Source organism: Chiloscyllium plagiosum, unplaced genomic scaffold, assembly GCF_037043375.1.
Source record: "Chiloscyllium plagiosum isolate Xiang-an unplaced genomic scaffold, Cpla_swu_hap1 HiC_scaffold_9, whole genome shotgun sequence".
Lineage (NCBI taxonomy): Eukaryota > Metazoa > Chordata > Chondrichthyes > Orectolobiformes > Hemiscylliidae > Chiloscyllium > Chiloscyllium plagiosum.
Genome location: NW_028270147.1, coordinates 12,741,999 through 12,763,472, shown reverse-complemented (window position 1 = coordinate 12,763,472; position 21,474 = coordinate 12,741,999). Strand labels below are relative to the sequence as shown.

The window sequence follows — 21,474 nt, the reverse complement described above, 5'->3', positions numbered from 1 at the left end:
CCCGATCCTTCAGTTCATTATCTTTCCCAGGCTTGGCACTCGTTCAGCTATGTTACAGCTTCCTGCAATGCCTCTTGGCCTCTTATAAAATAGCCCTTTGAATACTTCACTATAAGCAGCAAACAAAGTGCTCTATTGCTGAACTCACTGCCGACTGTGCCCTGGGGTTAATTTTGTCAACTTCCTTCTTACCCCAACTTTCTTGGTGTCTGTAAACTCTGTTGATTGAAGTGCTCATTCTATGTCCTCCTCTGTATCTCCCTCCAGAGCCTTTGTTAATTTGTGAGCAAGGCCTTTCACATCCTTGAAGTTATTATGGATAATTATAATAACATTGTTGCTTTGATGCAAGTGCAGCTTGAGGAGTATTGCAGCATTTCTTTAAATGAATAAATGCACTGGAGTGAGTGTTTGGCTTGGAAGCATCTGACAGGAGGTCGTCAACTGGAAATTTAAATCAGGTTTTTGCTCCGTTCATATCTGACTGGAGTATTTACAGTGCATTATGTATTATACAACAACATACGCCAATAATATGTTCTGTATTAGAACAGTATTCACGTAGTAATTTAATTACTAGATTTTCATCAGGTTAATTTAAACCAGAAGAGGGTGAAACTGATAGCAACTGGTCAAAACTGTTATTGGTTAAATATAAACATGAGCAGTGGGATGTGTTGAAAAAGCATTTAAGTTTATGCGGGGCCAGTATCTATGCTAAAGGAGAGAACTCTCCAGAGCAAATAACACAGCCATGGTTGACAAAACAGATGTGATTACATAAAACTATAAGGTGATTATGAAAGTGCAAAGGATTGTGTGGACTCGGAGGGCTGGGGGTGTGAGGTTTCGCAAAGGAAGATTTTTCTTTGAAAAAGGAAGACCTGCAAAATTGAATGCAAAAAGAAACTTGGGTTTATCCATGTTAACACACAGTTTTTGTTTATTTTCAAGACGGTCAGTATAACATAAAATCTTCAGAAACAGATACAGGAAATATCACAACCGAAAGTAAGGAAATTGCAGATTTGTTATGGTGGTTAAGTTCTACCTTCACAGTTGAGGGAATGAGATACTGTACCTGACCTTCGAGGTAACCAAGATGTGGAATTTGAAGTTCATGTAAACAACAAAACAGTTTTGGGAAAAATAATTGCTTGAAAGACTGCCACTTGCCCAGGAACTAGTGAAGGGTAGTATCCCCTTTTTGGTCCATCTCTTGGGGATAGAGGATTCTGTATTTTTACTCGAATTGTGGGCCCTGAGGTGACTAAATTAACTAATCCTGGTTTCACTACCCTGTCAGAGGTGGAGGATTTGAAGGTGGAATACTCTTTTCCCATGCTTATTCTAGTATTTGCATGTGGTTTCCACCGAGGTTTGTTTGAGCTGCTTGAAATGGTTTCACTCCTTCGTGTATGCTTCTTTGGGTTGTCTTGTGCAAGAGATTGTCGATTGGATTTCAGACTCTGAGGCTTTGAGGACAGCCTTGAAACATTTCCTCTGCCCTCCTGTTAAGCCCTTGTGATGCAGCTTGGAATGGAGCATTGTTTTTGGGAGTCTTGTATCATGCGTATAGACATTGTGGCCTTTCCCAATGCAGCTAACCATAAACCATGTCTCTACTTAGGGGTGTTTGCCTGAGAGTGGACACTGATATTTGAACACCTATGCTGCTATTAAGCTGAGGTTGTATCTACCTTCTTGAGATGTGTGTGAAACATTATGTTGTAAAATTGCAAAGAAGACCTCATGTTCTGTCTGGTACCCTGACAGATATTTCTTTCTCAAGTAGTGCTTAATAACAATAACAAAACAAAAACAGACATTGCTGGAGAAACTCAGCAGATCTGTTAACATCTGTGAGGAGAAAGCACAGTTAATGTTTTGAGCCCAGTGACCCTTCAGAAAGGAAGTGTTTCTAATTTCTAGCATCTGCACTTCTTTGTTTTATCCTGATAACAAATGATCTGACATTAAGTTGTGGGATCTTGTCTGACATAAAATCATATTACCTATTTATAACAATGACTGACTTCACTTGGAAACATATTTCAGAGACTGCCAACCATGTTGGAAGGTAAATTGCAGGTTAGTTTTAATTAAGATTAGATTACATTACAGTGTGGAAACAGGTCCTCCGACCCAACAAGTCCACACTGCCCCGCCGAAGCGCAACCCACCCATACCCCTACATTTACCCCTTACCTAACACTACGGGCAATTTAGCATGGCCAATTCACTTGACCTGCACATCTTTGGACTGTGGGAGGAAACCAGAGCACCCGGAGGAAACCCACGCAGACACGGGGAGAACGTGCAAACTCCACACAGTCAGTCGCCTGAGTCGGGAATTGAACCCGGGTCTCTGGCGCTGTGAGGCAGCAGTGCTAACCACTGTGCCACCGTGCCACCCACAAACAAAGGACAGAGCGCGCAAGATTAGAAACAATCTTTCTGAAACCTCAGGGGTTCGATTATGATAGCCTAGTTTTTTTGCTTCTATTCCTTTATTGACTGGTTCCTTGTTTTAATCCATCTGCAAATGTTGTATCTCCCTCATTCCTTTCAGTTGTCTTTTTTGTCTTTCCTTTTCTTTGCATTCATCTATTTGTCCACATTTCTTTATGTTCCTGGTTGTTCTTCATTGCCAACAATTGTGACTTACCTGGTTACCGTCCTCTCCAACCTTGGACTCATCAATATGCTTTTAGGCACGATGCATTATTCGACTGACAGCTTCCTTTACAAGATTTCCAGTTGCTCAAAGTTGATTGCTTTCATTTATTTGTGATTTACCATGATTTTGTCACTAATTGGAGCAGGTAGTGTACAACAGGTGAACGATTCTGCCAAGAGAACAGAACAAGATCTCAGCGACTTAACTCATAATCATGAAAGGTGCTTTATCGGCCTTTTTTTGTAAATATTTCACAGTTATGTTCATAGTCATCCAGTAGGATGAGAAAGGTACTTCAAAGAATATTTTTAACAGGGCAGCAGCATTTCCACCTAAGCAGTGAATCTTTAGGAGCTAGTTCTACATATATAATGTATCTTTACCTTTCTCCAAATTGCACCAATGTGAAAGGTGTTTTAAAGCATACCTTGCTCCTCTAATGTTTGGAATTTTTGTTCTTTCCTACTGTTTCTTTATTGCAATTCAAGAGGACATGGTTGACTTACTGTCTTTCAGATGGGATATTAAACTAATGACCCATGTGCCTTCCGTAGTTGGACATTAAAAAGTACTGTGGTACTTATTAAAATGAGAGCACGAATCTTACCTGATGTCGTGACATACATTTATTGTTCAACAAATCTTTTCGTTTCTATCCTTGTGGTGGATGAGGCAGGTAACACACGTGCTTGTGCCTGTTTCCATGGCTAGAGCGGCTATGTTGCAGAGGAGGAAGTGCTGGATGTCTTGAAACGCATAAAAGTGGTTAAATCCCCAGGAACTGATCAGGTATACCCTAGAACTCTGTGGAAAGCTAGGAAAGTGATCGCTGGGCCTCTTACTGAGATATTTGTATCATCGATCGTCACAGGTGAGGTGCCGGAAGACTGGAGATTTGTTAACATGGTGCCACTATTTAAGAAAGTGGTAAGGACAAGCCAGGGAACTATAGACCAGTGAGCCTGATATTGGTGGTGGGCAAATTGTTGAAGGGAATCCTGAGGCACAGGACATACATGTATTTGGAAAGGCAAGGACTGATTAGGGATAGTCAACATGGCTTTGTGCATGGGAAATCATGTCTCACAAACTTGATTGAGTTTTGTGAAGAAGTAACAAAGAAGATTGAGGGCAGAGCAGTAGATGTGATCTGTGTGGACTTCAGTAAGGCATTTGACAAGGTTGCCCATGGAAGACTGGTTAGAAAGGGAAGATCTCATGGAATATAAAGATAACTAGCCATTTGGATACAGAACTGCCTCCAAGGTAGATGACAGTGGGTGGTGGTGGAGAGTTGTTTTTCAGACTGGAGGCCTGTGACCAGTGGAGTGCCACAAGAATTGGTACTGGATCCTCTACTTTTCATCATTTATATAAATGATTTGGATGTGAGCATAAGAGGTATAGTTAATAAGTTTGCTGATTACTCCAAAATTGGAGGTGTAGTGGACAGTGAAGAAGGTTACCTCAGATTACAACAGGATCTTGATCAGATGGGCCAATGGGCTGAGAAGTGGCAGATGGAGTTTAATTTGGATAAATGTGAGGTGCTGCATTTCGGGAAAGCAAATCTTAGCAGGACTTATACACTTAATGGTAAGGTCCTAGGGAGTGTTGCTGAACAAAGAGACCTTGGAGTGCAGGTTCATAGCTCCTTGAAAGTGAAGTCGCAGGTAGATAGGATAGTGATGAAGGCATTTGGTATGCTTTCCTTTATTGGTCAGAGTATTGAGTACAGGAGTTGGGAGGTCATATTGCGGCTGTACAGGACATTGGAAGGTCACTGTTGGAATATTGCATGCAGTTCTGGTCTCCTTCCTATCAGAAAGATGTTGTGAAATTTGAAAGGGTTCAGAAAAGATTTACAAGGATGTTGCCAGGGTTGGAGGATTTGAGCTATAGGGAGAGGCTGAACAGGTTGGGGCTGTTTTCCCTGGGGCATCTGAGAATGAGGGGTAACCTTACAGAGGTTTATTAAATCATGAGAGCCATGGATAGGATAAATAGACAAAGTCTTTTTCCTGGGGTGGGGGAGTCCAGAACTGGAGGGCATAAGTTTAGGGTGAGAGGGGTAAGATATAATAGAGACTTAAGGGGCAATGTTTTCACGCAGAGGGTGGTGCGTGTGTGGAATGGGCTGCCAGAGGATGTGGTGGAGGCTGGTTTAATTGCTGCGTTTAAAAGGCATCTGGATGGGTATATGAATAGGAAGGGTTTGGATGGATGTAGGACTAGATTGGGTTGGGCTGGTTGGACCGAAGGGTCTGTTTCTGTGCTGTACATCCCTATGACTCTGACAACTAGCTTGCACCCTGTTATAGAGGCTGTAGCTTGTGGACTGGCACTCCACATCAAACATGACTGACCAGGAGACTTGCTTGCGTTTACTACTCATCATAGATATAGTGGAAGGTGATGATCATCCCCCCGGCCATTTTAGAAATGCAACTTCTTGGCCACCAAGTCCTGGAGTGGACCTTGTGAACCTGGTGTTTATGGTTCAGGCTGGAATGCTGCTCTTTATATCACAAGGCTTATCCAAAAAGATTAGCTGGACATCGTTTAATTGCCATTTGTACAAGCTTTATTTGGAAAATTGCCTGTCTCGTTTCCTAACATTCTAATGATGATGGCATTTGAAAATAGTTTCACTGATTGTGAAAGGAATTGGGACATGAGTTCATAGACGACAAATAAGATTTTTTTGCTGACATGGTGGTAACTGGATCAGATGCTGACAGATGAAACAAACTGATCTTCCGTAGTGAATGGCAGTTAATTTGAAATGGCAGGTAAACTCTGTCCATCCTATTCACTTCCCCTCCTTTGGTCCTCACAGTCACTGATTTTTTTGGTGACCATATGTTGTTGCTATTTAATGATTCCTCAATCTTTCTGATTAAAATGCCTGTAAATAAGCTTTAAATCCTTTTTTAGATCCTTACATGATACAGTTTAGCAATGGTCTTCAAAAAGCAATTTGTGTATATTTTACTTCATGATCTAGACAGGTGTGCAGGGCATAATTGAAAATTAACAGATGACAAAACTAGAAAGTGTAGTGAACTATGAGGAGGTTAGTGTTGAACTTAATGGGGATATAGACAGGCTGGTGGAATGGACAGACAACTGGCAGATGAAATTTAATGGAGACAATTGTAAAGTTTTACAAGATTACTTTTAAAAGAAAGAGTGAGGAGAGCAATACAACATTAAGGGTACAGTTCTAAAGTGGTAGAAAAGCCATAGCACCCTGAGTATATGTGCACAAATCATCAAGGTGACAGGACATGTTGAGCCTTTTTTTTGAGGTAGTTTAGGTGTTGGAGGTGATTTCCTCAAATTCTAGGAGCAGCAATTACTGTTTCATATGCAGTTGCATTGTTTTGGAACTTTGGAGAAAAAAAGTCAAAACAACAGCAGTTTTGAAAGGGAGAAGAACAGGCAAAGGAAGCTCATGGTGAGGTCAGTGCAAGAGAGAGAGAGAGAGGAACCCACATTGCTAACTGAGAGAGTTAGCAGTTACTGCCTTTGCTAATGAAATCATGTATCTAGTACAATTGCAGCATTTAACAGGCATCTGGATGGGTATATGAAAGGAAGGGTTTGGAGAGATATGGGCCAGGTGATGGCAGGTGGGACTAGATTGGGTTGGGATATGTGGTCGGCATGGACGAGTTGGACCTAAGGGTCTATTTCCATGCTGTACATCTCTATGACTGTATGACTCTATAATACTATGAGTGACTCTGGCCTTTCTGAAGAGGTGCATAGAATACAAAAACAGTAAAGTGTGATAAGCCTGTATAAAACACTAGTTCAGCCGCAACTGAAGTAATGTCCTGTTCTGGCACTTCACTAGATAATGCATGTGAAGGTATTAAGAAAATGCAGAAAGGAATTGTTGTGAATGGATCTAGGGCTGAAGGAATTCAGTGAAATTAGAGAGGTTAGACCTAGACTCTTCTGTTGAGAGAAGTCTCCTGATTGAGGTGCTTAAAATCATTAAAGTTCTGCACAGAGTAGATGGGGAGAACCTTTCCATTGGTGGTAAGATCAGAGGACACCAATTTAAAGCAAATAGCAAAATAAACAAAAGAACAGTGATGTGTTCTGATCTGTGTGTGGCAGAGACAAAGTCAAGGCCTTCAAAGAGAAATTGAACAGTTATTTGAAGAGGAACCAGAGATGGTGGGAGGAGGAATTATGATGGACTCGTGACCTTGTCTTGCTGTCCATTGTACTGCTAGGAATTGGAGGAACTAAATCAATGGAAGACAGGTGGAGGAGTGGTACCGAGGGATTTGCCTTAGTAGAAATCTGGTGTGGTCACAGCAGGTTGAATAGCATTTGCCTGTGCTGTAACTGTGCTGAGATTTGATTTAACAATTACAATAAAATAGCAAAATCATTCTCCGAATCGGGCAAAAACTGGCACTGGACTACAAATGGGGATTTTAGGGACAAATAATCAAAACACTGTTTAAATAGATGAGCAGTGAGAAAGTCCCAGTTTGAACCAAAAACATCAACAGTGGTGGAGTAAACTAATTGGCAAATCTACAAATGTTATGAGTTGAATGGGTTGAAATTTTTCATGGATTTGTTTGATAAATGCAAGAAATAACTAGTTTGAAGGCAACTTGTGTCATCCTGTAGGTTAGGGCCCCTGCTGTCCTATGCTCACCATTCATGTTTTTCTTCCCACACAGATTCTTTTCTGCACATTGAATACGCACAGAATTGACATGGAAAAACTTCTTGGAGGACAAATAGGCCTGGAAGATTTTATTTTTGCGCACACAAAGGGCCTGAAGAAAGAAGTGGATGTGTTTAAAGCAGAGGATGCTCTGGGATTAACTATAACTGACAACGGGGCCGGATTTGCTTTTATAAAAGTAGGTTTGAATTCTATACTTAAGCAAGTGGAGGAAGTCGCACTCACTTTCCATCAAGTGTAATGTGGAACATTTCTAGTCAAGGAATTCCCTTTTGTTGCTTGCTCTAGTAATACAGTTACAAATGTTACTGCTATTGATAGCTGTTTTGAACTTTATCTGTATGATTATTGAAGGTTTTTTTTAACCTCTTAAAATAAAGTTGCACACCATCCTGACTTGGATGTATGTCACTGTTCCTTCATGTTTGCTAGATCAAGTTCGACTTGTTCAAATTCCTACTTATCTCATTGCAGTGTAACAGTATCATCATCATGAGTACTGAGGTGCGAGTTGATTCATTAAATCATCTTCAGGCCAGTTAAGAATGGGTAGTAAATGCTCATTATGCCAGTGACTTGTATCCAGAGAATCATATTGCAAGTTGAATTGGACTCTGGTGTTCCTATTGGCAGGGCTCGTACATAGAGTCATATAGCACAGAAACAGATGCTTTGGTCCAACCACAATCCCAAACTAAACTAGTCCCATCTGCCTGCTCCTGGTTAACATCCCTCCAAATCTTTCCTATTCATGTACTTATCTAAGTATCTTTTAAATGTTGTAACTGTGCCCATATCTACCATTTCCTCAGCAAGTTCATTTCACATACAAACCACCCTCTTAAAAAAAAAATCTCCTCATGTCTTTTTTATATCTCTGTCCTTAAATGTCTCTGTCCCCTGGTCTTGAAATCCCCCATTCTAGGGAAAAGACATCTACCATTAACCCTATCCATACCCCTCACAATTTTCTAAATCTCAATAAGGTCACCTGTTAATTTCCTACAGTCCAGTGAAAAATGTACCAACTTTTTAGCGTTTCCTTTTAACTCAAACCCTCCATACCTGGCAACATCCTGGTAAGTCACTTCTGAACCCCCTGTTTCTTAACAATATCCTTCCTATAAACTGGCTGAACAGAACTGGACACAGTTGTCCAAAAGAGACCTCTGTACAATCTGTCAGTTTACACTCTTCTTCTTTGATTCCTGCCAATCTTTATATGACTTCCACTGAAGCTAAGAGTGATCATGTATTCAATGATGCCTGCTTTTGTTAGCTGTACTGCTGTGTATATTTATAAAGTTTGTTAGCTGCAGATCTTGGCATGGTGGGAGAGAATATCATCATCATGGGAGAAAAAAGCCACCTTCACTTGGAGAATGTTTGCTTTTTGCCTTTACCTCCCCTGAGGTGGCATTGTGTTAACATGATGATCTTGGAATGGGTATTGGTGTGCTTTTTACTTCTACAAAGCTCAGAAAACTTCAGCTTAATGTTAGTAACCCAATGCTAAGCAGATCTGCATGGCAATGTCTTGACCTGTTCGGATGTTGAATCCTTTTTCTTGCACGATGCACTGGAGATGAAAATGTTATCTGGATGTAACTGTGTTGCTGCTTGGATTGCACACTTGTCATCTGTAACTATTGAGTTAAGGCAAAAGAACAGGTGGACAGATGAAAATACTTCTTAACGTGGTAAGCTATGATGATCAGAAGCGGACTTTAGAAGGTCACAGAGCAGATGTGCAACTTTGAAAAAGAAATTGGATAAAATCTTCATGTGTTTTAAAAGAGACCTAAGGGGCACCTTTTTCACCCAGAGGGTGATGCGTGTATGGAATGAGCTGTCAGGGGAAATGGTGGAGGCTGGTACAATTATAGCATTTAAAGGGCATCTGGATGGTTATATGAATCGGAAGAGTTGAGAGGGATACAGGCCAAATGCTGGGAAATGGGACTAGGTTAGGTTAGAATATCTGGTTGGCATGGATGAGTTGGACTGAGGGGTCTGTTTCTGTGTTGTACATCTCTGAGTAGCTTAGGCTATGGCAGAAAGCAATGAAGACTAATTAATTCCATTCAACAGAGCCAGCAAAGATACACGGTGCTGAATGGCCACATCCTGTGCTTCATATTCCAAGATAAAATCCAAAATTAAAAGACTATTTTGCATAGCTGTACAAGACTTTTTCAAAAAAACCTTATAAATTGGGAATGCTGTAATTTAAAACAAAAGTACTCAACTGCAGGGACTGGAAGTACAATGTCAGTGTCCTTTTGCAGGCTCAGTGCAGGAGGAAGTGCCAAAAGGGTTGGGTTTGGGTGTGGATATTTCCAGTAGGCAGTCAACCAAGTGAAAAAGCCAGCCAGCAGATCATTGTTGACATAATAAGCACTGTAAAATGTTGGCAAGGGGAAGGAAATCATTACTGCTGTGTTTGCCCTGAATAATGACCTTTTTTTTCTGTGTTATAGTCAGAATAATAATTCTAGGTGAAAACAAGGGTTGGCTACTCATTTACGTAATTGAATTCATTAGTGTTGGAAGATATATGTCATTAGTTCCCAGAGTAACTTAGAAGGTTCACAGGTAGATATTGTGGGCGGCACGGTGGCACAGTGGTTAGCACTGCTGCCTCACAGCGCCTGAGACCCGGGTTCACTTCCCGCCTCAGGCGACTGACTGTGTGGAGTTTGCATGTTCTCCCCGTGTCTGCGTGGGTTTCCTCCGGGTGCTCCGGTTTCCTCCCACAGTCCAAAGATGTGCAGGGTCAGGTGAATTGGCCATGCTAAATTGCCCGTAGTGTTAGGTAACGGGTAAATGTAGGGGTATGGGTGGGTTTCGCTTCGGCGGGTCGGTGTGGACTTGTTGGGCTGAAGGGCCTGTTTCCACACTAATGTAATCTAATCTAATCTAATATTCACAGGGTTTACGGCATAAACTGTAATTGACAATTAAATATGCAGTTAGATTCTCTGGGTTATAAACTCTCAAGTACTGATAACCATGAAATTCCCACTGGATCAGATCTCAGTGAATTCAAAGATCTATCATGTAGCCATAACAGTTCTAGATTGCTTCTTTGTAATCTGTTCTGTTTTATATTACCGAATGTTCCGTTTTTGTGCCTCATTAATGATTTGATTCATTGGTCAAACCGATCATGAAGACAAAGCTACTTATGGAGCTACCTAAGGCTGTCTCTCAGTACCACTCACAATTACTTAGCTAATACATTAAAATATATTCCTTTTGACAGAAGTCACTTTCCAGGATGCCCTTTGTATCTTACTGTTTATGTATCAATACAAACACCTAACCACTCTGAAACTGACACACCTGTGAAACTCAAAACCAAATTTTGACCAAGATGACGTTATGACTACATGCCCCTCCCATTCCCCTTTCTGTATGGCTTTGGGAGAATAGGGAATAAATCTGAATTGTTTCGGTTAGCACTTGGGTCCTTCAATCACATATATGTATGCTTGTTATTTATCTGTCCTCAGAAATAGCTATTGACTAATGTCAACAAGTTGACAGTTTAAGTTCATGGATATACACTTTAATGGGAAGAAAGCATTCTGCTTCACATTCCTAAAAATACTTGTCTGATTGCAGTTCATGTAATTACATCTGAATTGTATTCATCATGGTCTCATACTAGCATTGGAGGTAGTCCAGAAAAGGTTGACTTTGCTGATGACAGCTCTTGAAATTTTGTTTTGTATGGAGAGATTGAATATTTCCTGTTCCTGTGCTATATTGTTCTTTGTTCTTTGTGAAGACAGTTTTAGTGTAGAAGGGCAAAATGTGTCTGCACAGGCTTGAGAGATGTTAAAGGGTTAATTTGTTCTGCTGACATGTAAGACATTGGATGTCCTGGGGGTAGGAGGGTGTTTTTTTTCTGTCTTGCAGGCAGGATGTGACTATCAATTCATACTCTAAATACTGCTGTTTGAGGAATAACCTAATCACTCACTGTTTTGAGAAATAAAATGTGATTATGGGAGAGTGGCAGGGGGTGGTGTCTTGCATGCATGACTGACTGTGATGTAAAATCCTGTACAAAGGGGGGACTGTTCCCTTTATCGGGAGACATCTCTTGATATGGCTCCACAAGCCTCGCGAAGAGTGTTTAGTGATCCTGCAAAGGCTTGTACTTGCTGAAATAAATTGTGGCTGTTCGCAGAATTTGGAGTATTGCAGTTGCATCAAGCGTGTAAGAATCTCAAGAAGGGAACTAACACATGGAGGGCCAAAGGACCTGTCCCTGTGCTGTATTGTTCTTTGTTCTCAGCTTGGGTCGGTACTTGTTGGAATGTAGAAAAATGAGAGGCAACCTGACTGAAACATCCAAGAGTTTTCGGGAACTTTATAGAGTAGATGCAGACAAGTTGTTTTCTCTTATAGTTGAGTCAGGGAGCAGAGGGCATCATTACAGGATAAGGGTTCTCCCATTTGAGACAGATGATGGGGAATTTCTTCTGAGAGGGTAGTGAATCTGTGGAATTCTTTACTGCAGAGGGTTGTCAAGGCTGATTCATTGAGTACATTCAAGGCTGCGACACAGATTTAATCAGTAAGGGAATCAAGGTTGATAAGGAAAAGGCGAAATAGTGGAGTTGGATCTCAGGTCATCATAGTCGCAGTGGCAAAACAGGCTCAATGGGCTGAAAGGCCAACTTCTGCTCCTATGCCTTGTGTTTGCCAGGGACCATTGGAATGAATGTGTATTGCATTGCCATCTAGTGGCTGTAAGAAGCCTATACCAGAGAGTTGCATTGCTGCCTTCTCTTTCGCATTTCTGATGTGTTCTTGAAAAAAGGCCATGCTAAAGGAAAATTACTTTCCCATATATAAACATGTTGTAAAAACGAGTTATGTTTCTAAAGTGTATTTTTAACATGAACGATGTATTGGACACCTTGAACCTAATCAACCCAAAAATCACCCACCCACTACTCAGTAATTCTTAACATTTTTTCTGACTCATCCATTTCCTGGCTCACTTCTCTCACTTTGGGTGAGGGCCTGGGGGAGCTAGCTGAAGGAAGCAGCAAGTGGGAGGATAGAGATACGGAAGTGAGGAAGTGGCAGTTTGTTTTTCAAACAGTGACCGTGCTTTATTTAAAAAAAAAGAGACAGTACCATTTAGGAGAGAACCCTATTTTACTGACTCTGCCTAAGTAGGAAGTCACAGCTTTTGTCTATTTGAAGCATATTCAAACTATCATTGAAGATCTGCATGACAGATTTGTGCATGATGATTGTGATTGTTGTTAATGTAATAATTCTTCTTCCCCTCCCTATCAGCAGATTGTGTATCTGTGAGAAGCCAGTATGATCAAAAATCACATCACACCACACCACACCAGGTTATAGTCCAATGGGTTTATTTGAAAGCACTAGCTTTCGGTGCACTGCTCCTTCATCAGGAAGGAACAGCACTCTGAAAACTATTGTTTTCAAATAAACCCGTTGGACTATAACCTGTTGTGGTGTGATTCTTGACCTTGTCCAACTAGTCCAATGCCGGCACCTTCAAATCATAGAAACCAGCACAGCCTAGTTCACAGCTTATTACCTGTCGAGATCTGTTGATTACAATCAAGATTAGTCTGAGTTGCTTCCTCTCTCATTCATTATGGTAGTGTAGATTATGGTGTCTCTTAAGTTTGGAGACTGAGAATTGGGGATTGACCCAATTTTGCACGGAGTTGAAACTTTATTGCTGGAACAGCACAGCAGGTCAGGCAGCATCCAGGGAACAGGAGATTCGACGTTTCGGGCACAGGCCCTTCTTCCTGAAGAAGGGCCTGTGCCCGAAACGTCGAATCTCCTGTTCCCTGGATGCTGCCTGACCTGCTGTGCTGTTCCAGCAATAAAGTTTCAACTTTGATCTCCAGCATCTGCAGACCTCACTTTCTCCCCAATTTTGCACGGAGTCCAACTTCTTTATTTTTAATTGCATTTTTCATTATTTTTAAACATTTGGTTTGTACTAAATAATATAGTGACTCTCAAATAGTTTGAGGTGGACAGTCTGGGATAACTAGGTTACTTAAGAATTGATCTTTGACAGAGATCTTGCTGCTTGGTTCACCAGGAATATTCTCATCAATGTGCACCTCCTATCCTTTTTCTTGGGGAAATTTCTTCAAAGATTTGCTTTATTCAAACATGTCTAGGTGGAGCATAGAGAGTTGGTTAGACTCTCTCTTGTAATAAATTACATAGTTTAAATCACACAGAAATATGTTCCATTTGCGTCCTTCCATTTTTCCTGATCTAAATCCGCCATCTTTGCGACCATTTATTTCAATATATCTTCTATTCTCTTTGCCCCCATGTATCTGTCTAACTTCAAAGCATCTGCACTAATCACTCCAAGAGAAATTGAGCATTTCATATTTTAAAATTCGTTTGTGTGATATGGACATGGCTGGCTTGGTATGCATTTACAATCTATCTCTAATTTCCCCAGAGGAGTTGGTGGTGAGCTGCCTGCTTGAACTGCGACTGTCCTCGGGGAATAAGGGCCCTCACAGCTGTTAGAAAGAGGATTCTGACCCAGCAACAGTGAAGAAAAGGTGATATAGTTTCAGGCCAGCGTGGTGTGTGGCTCAGAGGGAATTCCCATTTCTTGCTCTTGCCCATTTCTTGCTCTTGCTCATGTTGGAGCTTGTGAGTTTGACAGGAGTTGTCAAGGGAGGCTTGGTGAATTCATGCCATGGATCTTGGAAATGACACATACTGCTGCCACAATGCATCAGTGATAAAGAGAGTTCATGTTTGAGGGCGGCTTATGGGCTGCTAATCATGCAGACTGCTTTGTTCTGAATGGTTTTGAGCTTTGTGTATTGTAGGAACTGGACTCATTCGGGCAAATGGAGAGTATTCCATCACAATTATAACATTTATATTGTTGCAGGCATTGGGGAGACAGGATGTAAGTTATCAACCATAGAATTCTTCGCCTCTGACCAGATCTTGTCATCACAGTATTTATGACTGGTTCAAGTTTTGGTCAGTGGTAACCCTGAGGATGTTGATAGCAGGAGATTAGTAATGCCATTGAACATCAAGGCATTTACAGAGGAATCTCGATTATCTGAATTCTGGTGCATCCGAAGAAGATCTCAAGGTCCCAATAGAAACATTACATCAAAGAGGTGTTTCCAACACTGATCACTTCTTTTGTTTACAATGATTAAAAATGAATTCGGCTTACTGAAATGCTGTCAAGAACAGCCCTGGGCATCGATGGGAGCCCAGGCACCGTCTCCAAATGACTGTCTGCCCGCTCTCTCTCTCTTCCCACACTTTCCCTGAAGTTCTACGCAGGGGTGTATCCTAAACCCCCCTTCCCCAGATAATCTCTCCAGCATTGTCCTGTACAGGGCAAAGGTGGAACTTGTCAAAATGTTGCAGTAAAAAGTTTGTGTGCGTGCGCGCGCATATTTGTATATATGCTGTTTTGAGACCCCCCCACCCCCAAAAAAAAGGCAACAGCAGTCTTGCTGTTGGTGTCCAGTCTGGCTGCCCTGGGGGGGGCTGACTGGGGAGGCAGAAGCACGCATGGTTAGGGGGTGGAGGTGGGTGGGGGTGAGGGGGCACGTGCGCAGTGTGCTGCTGGCTAGTCTCCGGAACGGGAAGCAGACCTAGCTGGTGACCGCTGTGTCAATCCCATTGAACTAATGGAAGTGTGGAAGGCTTCAGCAGTGCTGCAGGCCCCTTACACACAAGTGTGTGTCTGCTTAGAAACAAACCCTGAGACAGAGAGAGGGAGAAAGGCAGGCAGAGCGAGGAAAAAGAGTACTTCAGAAAATTCCGAGGCCCAGAGGAAAGACATTAACCGAATAATCAATTGTCCGAACGAAATATTGCCCGCCCATCTCATTCGGATAATCGAGATTTCTCTGTATTACTAAAGGATTAGAGGGTAAAAGTAGGAAAGTGTTTCTGCAACTACACAAAGCAGTCGTGAGATAACACTTGGAGCATACAGTTTTGATCCCCTTACTTGGGGCTCAATTCCAGAGATGACTTATGAAGAGAGATTGAACAGTTTAGGCCTTAACTCTGGAATTTAGAAGAATGAGAGAAGATCTAACTGAACTTTGCAAGATGCTAAAGATGACTGATAAAGTAAACACAGAGTGGATGTTTCCTCATAGAGCAATCTAGAACGAGAGGTCATAATTCTCAGAAAAGGGATAGCAGATTTCAAAATGATGAACATTTGCTGAAGACAACCGCATAAGACCATAAAATACAGAATTTTAATTAAGCCATTGGGCCTACCAACTCTGTTTCGCCATTCAATCCTGGCTGATATGTTTCTCAACCCCATTCTCCTGCATTCTCCCTGTAATCCTTGATCCCCTTACTAATCAAGAATCTATCTATCTCTGTTGTAAATACACTCAATATCTTGGCCTCCATAGCCTTCTGCAGCAATGAATTCCACAGAATCAGCATCCTCTGGCTGAAGAAAGTCCTCCTTGTCTCAATTTGAAAGAGTCATCACATCACTCTGAGGCTGTACCCTGGGGTCCTAATCTCTCCTCCTAGTTCTCTCAAAGTCTGTGGAGTTAACTACCTCAGAATATGGTGGTTGCTGGAGCATGCATAAATTTGAGGTGATTGACAAATGTTTAATTAGTGATGATTGAAAGTTATTGGAGAGTAAGCAGGAAAGTGGAGTTGAGGCAACATGAGATCAGTATTGATTGTATCAAATGGTGAGCTGGCTCGAATTATCTGTTCCTGCACTAAGTTCATGTGTTTTTAGATTTGATCTGTTGATCATTATTTCATCATGTCCATGGCAGGAAAGGGTGCAAAAAAGATTTACAGTGATGTTGCTGAGACTGGAGGGTTTCAGTTATAAGGAGAGAATGGATAAGCTGGAACTTCTCCCTGGAGCATCGGAGGCTGAGGGGAGTCGAGGTTTATAAAATCATGAGGGCCATAGATAAAGTGAATAGTGAAGGTCTTTACCCCAGGCTATGTTTAAGATGTGGGGAGAAACATTTAAAAGTACTTGAGTGGCATTTTTTTCCACTCACAGGTTGGTTTGTATGTGGAATGAACTGCCAGAGGAAGTGATAGATGCAGGTACAGTTACAACATTAAAAACATTTTTGGACAGGTACATGAATAGGAAAGGTTCAGAGGGGTATGGGCCAGAAGCAGGCAAATGGGACTAGTTCAGTTTCGGAAACCTGATTGGCATGGCCAAGTTGGGCTGAAGAGTCTGTTTCCGTGCTGTACGACTGTATGTTACCTAACTTCTACGGATGTTGTTGGCATGCCTACTTGCATTTTTCAGTAAAACAGAGTTAAAATCAGAGTTATTATCTTGTTAATGATACTAAAGTGGGAGACATATAACACTGAGGTTACAGACTGAGATTGAATGCAATTCTGCTGATGACCTACAGCATCTCATGGGTGTCCAGTATTGCTTAATTTGTCAGAGTTGCTGGATTTTTTCGAAGCTTGTTAGTTAGCATGGGGATCAAAAGGCAGTGTACAAATTTGACGTTGCTGACCTGGTGATATTTTGAGGAGATTTCAGGTTTACAGTATTAATCACATAAGCTCATAATTGCATTGGTATGGCTCACTGTTTGAGATGAGGAATAGCTGGATCTGCTTAGTTTTCATTCATTTATGTTGGAGTTTTTTTTTCTTCTGTAGATAAGGTACCACATGTGATTCTGCCAATGTCCTGAGAAGTTTAGAAAGAAGACAGCCAACTGGGTAGCACTTCGTCAAGTGAAGCAATGAGCAGAACATTGACAGCTTGAATATTGGCTTCCTAAACCATGTTGGCTTCCTAAACTGAGATTTTTTCCAACTTAAACATATCTTTATTAACAATAACATTTTGGAGTGATTATAGTCAGCATTGCAGAGAGGCCTGATTTGGAGGAGTGCAAATATATTAATGTGTTGAATATAGCATGAGGTAAGAATTAAAATATAGCAGACATATTGAGTATGTTGACAGTCACAAGCTATTTCTGTTGCAGAGTGTTTATTGGAAAGAAGTTAATGCTGCTTGACCCTAACAGTGCTTGTTATTTTCATTTTCTTTCTTTTTCTAGCGCATTAAAGAGAACAGCATCATCGACCGAGTCAAAGTAATCCTTGTCGGTGACCACATTGAGTCAATTAATGGCCAGGGTGTAGTGGGATGTCGGCATTATGAAGTGGCCAAGATGCTGAAAGAGTTGCCAAAAGGCCAGACATTCACTTTGAAGCTGGTTGAAACGACAAAAGCATTTGGTAAGTTTTGACAACTAATGTGGTTACAGTCCTACTCCTTCCTCTCTCAGCCCACCCTGGAGCTGTTTAACAACAAAGATGGATACTATGGCCTCAATTATTTAAATCTATATTCATGCCTTGAAGTGGGAGCAGAATATAATGTATCCAAATTTGCTACTGGTACAAAGATAGGTGCATATTGTGATGAGGGCAAGGATCTGTAAGGGGTTAAATGATTTGAGTGAGTGGAATTTAATGTAGGAAAATCTGAAGTCATGTATTTTGGTAGGAAGTATCAAACGACACATAATTATTTAAATGGGGAATAGCTCCCACAAATTGCAGTGTAGAGGAATCTGGTTACTCTTGAGCACAAAAGACAAAGTTAGCGTGCAGGTGCAGCAAGTAATTAAGGTAAACTAAATTTTGGCCTTTATTGTAAGGGAACTGGAGTTTAAAAACAGGCATGTTTGTTTAGAACTGTACAGGCTGTTGGTGTGGCCACACCTGGAGTACTGTGTTTTATTCACCACATTTAAGAAATGATGTACTGGCTTTGGAGACTGTGTTCAGATGAGATGCACTGGATTGATTCTTGGGATGAAGGGGTTGCCTTATGAATGATAGCTAAACAGATTAGTATTTGGAAGAATGAGATGTGTTTATATTGGGCAATACAAGATTATAAGTTAGCTTGGTAGGGTAGATGTTAAGAAAGTGTTTCCAATAGTGGAGGAGTCTTGAAGTAGGTGACATATCTAAAGAATAAGGGTATTTTCCTTTAAAACTGAGAGGCAAAGTAATTTCCTTTTGTGGAATGTAGAGTATACCTGGAATTCTCTATTCCAGAGACTTGTGTAGGTTAGATCATTGGAAATGTTTGAAGCAGAAGTAATAGATTTTTGAATTGTCAGAATTGAGGAGTATGAGGAGCTGGCACAAAAGAGGAGTTGAGGTCTGTGGCAGTTCAGCCATCATTTTATAGAATGATAGAACAAGCATGAGGGGCTGATCAACCTACTCCCGCACCTATTTCTTATTCTTATTTGCATCAGTCTGTATCTAGGGCACGTTTAAAGACTGATTCTTTTCTTTAAAACTGTGTGCTGCATTGTGGCTGTGTTTTTTTTGAAGAGTTAGTGAATGCTACCTAACCCACCACCATCAATTTATCCTGCCTGCTCTGCCATTCCAAAGTGACCGTGAAACTATTGAGTTGTTGTTTAACAGAATGCACATCTTTTTTATTTGTTTGCAGAATGTGGGCATTGTTAGCTGGTTCTGCATTTATTGTTCGTCATACTACCAATTCATGATTACCCTTGTCAAGGTGCCTTCATGAACTGCAGCTGTTGCTGTCATTCATGTTGAGGGGGGGTACATGTGCAGTGCTGGTGAGAAGCAAATTCCAGGAATTTGACCCAGCAACAGTGAAGGGATTGCAATACAGTTAGAATAGAGTATGCTTTGTGATTTGGTGGGGAGCTAACAGGTGGCCGTGCTTATTTGCTGCCCTTGTCCTTTAAGGATTGTTCTTCCCGTGCTTGGAAAGTGATGTTAATGTAACCTTCACAATTTATCGTTGAGTCTAATGTGAACCTCTTGGGGGGGTTGGAGGGGGGTGCAGTATAGTATAATTCCGTTCCGTCCTGAATGAAAAGGAACTGCTCAAAATCATTCTCTGCTTAGCTAAATTTGTACATTACGATCACTTAATCATCCAATTCTAACATCCTGGGAGTTGCCACTGCCCAGAGACTAAGTTGGATTTGTACCAACAGTGGTGGGTTTCACCAGTTTCCCCATTCTCCCTCCCCCACCTTATCCCAGTCCCAAGTCTCCAACTCAGCATTGCCCTCTTGACCTGTCCATTGTCCTTCCCATCTATCCGCTCCACCCTCCCCTCCGACATATCGCCACTTCCCCCACCTTCATCTACCTATTGCATTCCCAGCTTCGTGCCATCTCCCCCCTCCCATTTATCTCTCAGCCCTCCTGCCCACAAACCTCATTCCTGATGAAGGGCTTATGCCTGAAATGTCAATTTTCCTGCTCCTCGGATGCTGCCTGACCTGCTGTGCTTTTCCAAAACCACGCTGTTGACTCTGATCTCCAGCATCTGCAGTCCTCACTTTCTCCTGGAGTAACAGTGAGCATAGTATTGCAAAGCAGTTACTGTTTGAAGCGCTATTGATTGATAATAGACTGATGGGAGTAATTGGCTGCGTTGGATTTGTTGTTTCTGATGAAAAGCCATAGCAGACTGGAAACATTAACTCTGTTTTCTCCTCTCAGATGCTACCTGACTTGCTACGTTTCTTGAGAAGTTTCTGTTTCTGTTGGATTTGGACTTGTGTGTGTGTGAGAGACAAAGCTGAGCAATTTCATGACTGGATGTTGGCAGAACTGCAGAGGTCTGACCTGTTAGTTGTGGGATCATTGGTTCTATATATCACTTGCTGCTTCTGTTGTTTAAACGCACTAGTTCTGTATTTTTGCTCTATTTGTAGGTTGTACCTCGTGCTGTCCTTGACATGCTTCATGCGTTTTGCATGGAACCAGGGTGGATCTGATGGTAGTGGTAGATATGCACGGCCACAGAAGTTGCTACTTGTGGTTACATATAATTCTGCTGTTGATGGCCAGCAGTGTCCTTCGTATCAAATCTTTTGCGTTTTTAATCAATTCATGGGATATGGGTGTTGCTGATATTTATTATCCATCCCTAGTTCCCCAGAGAACAATGAAGAGTATTATTATGGAACAGTGAAATCCAGACATGGAAAAAATTTCCGATTTCTTTCCTTTAAACAAATAGCAAACCAGATTGGTTTTTATGACAATCGACAGTAGCGTGATTGCCAGTATTTAAGTCTGGATTTTTCTAATTGCATTCATGTTTCACCATCTGCCATGATAGGATTTGAGCCTGTGTCTCCAGAACGTTAGAGGAGTTCTGGATTACTGATGATAAGTCTGTAATGGTTAGGCTGTGATGTTGAGGTCTCATCTATTTTTCCCTCTTATTGGTTCCCTCACCAGTTGCTGTAGACCCTGTTTAGTGGTTGAGTCCTTTGGGGCTCTGTCAGTAATTTTGCTACCGAGCTACTCATTGTGATGGACATTCAGATAACCCATCCAGAGTGCCTCCTGTGCTCTTACCAGCCCTGGTGCTTGTACCAGTTGTTGTACAACATGGAGGAGAACTGATTCATCAATTGAGGGTGTTTTGTAGATGGCAATTAGCAAGAGGCTTTTTTGACCATGTTTAACTTTATACCATGAGGTTTCATGGCCCTGAATTCAATACCAAGGACTTCGTTTCAACTGTATACCAGCTATAGCTAAACCTATAGAAAGCAGAAATGGATGTAGGTTTGCATGCTGAACTGGAAGGTTCATTTCCAGACATTTTGTCACCCTACTAGGTAACATCTTCAGTGGGACTTTGGGCGAAGCACTGCTGCTGATTCATGCTTTCAATTTATGCTTGGGTTGGTGATGTAATTTCCTGTTGGAATGCCCTGCTTCTAGCCAAACAGAGACAGGCGTGAGAATTCCTAGAAGCATGACATTCCAACCAGAACTCTATCAACAAACACATCGAGTTAGACCCTGTCTACCACCCCCTGAGAAAAAAACAGATGACGACATCACTAACCCAAACATATAAATAAAAAGCAGGAATCAGCAGCAGTGCTTCGTCCGGAGTCCCACTGAAGATGTTACCTAGTAGGGTGACGAAATGTCTGGAAATGAACCTTCCAGCTCAGTGAGCAAACCTACA

General features: G+C 41.5%; 1 protein-coding gene across 1 annotated transcript in view; it reads left to right on the top strand.

Moving 5' to 3' along the window:
• Nucleotides 1-21,474, top strand: part of gipc2 (GIPC PDZ domain containing family, member 2) — a 73,137-nt gene that overhangs the window by 40,400 nt on the left and 11,263 nt on the right. Inside the window, exons 2-3 of the mRNA XM_043698703.2 lie at nt 7,393-7,578; nt 17,525-17,705. Coding sequence (XP_043554638.1) covers nt 7,393-7,578; nt 17,525-17,705 — 367 coding nt within the window. The remainder of the gene's footprint in view (nt 1-7,392; nt 7,579-17,524; nt 17,706-21,474) is intronic.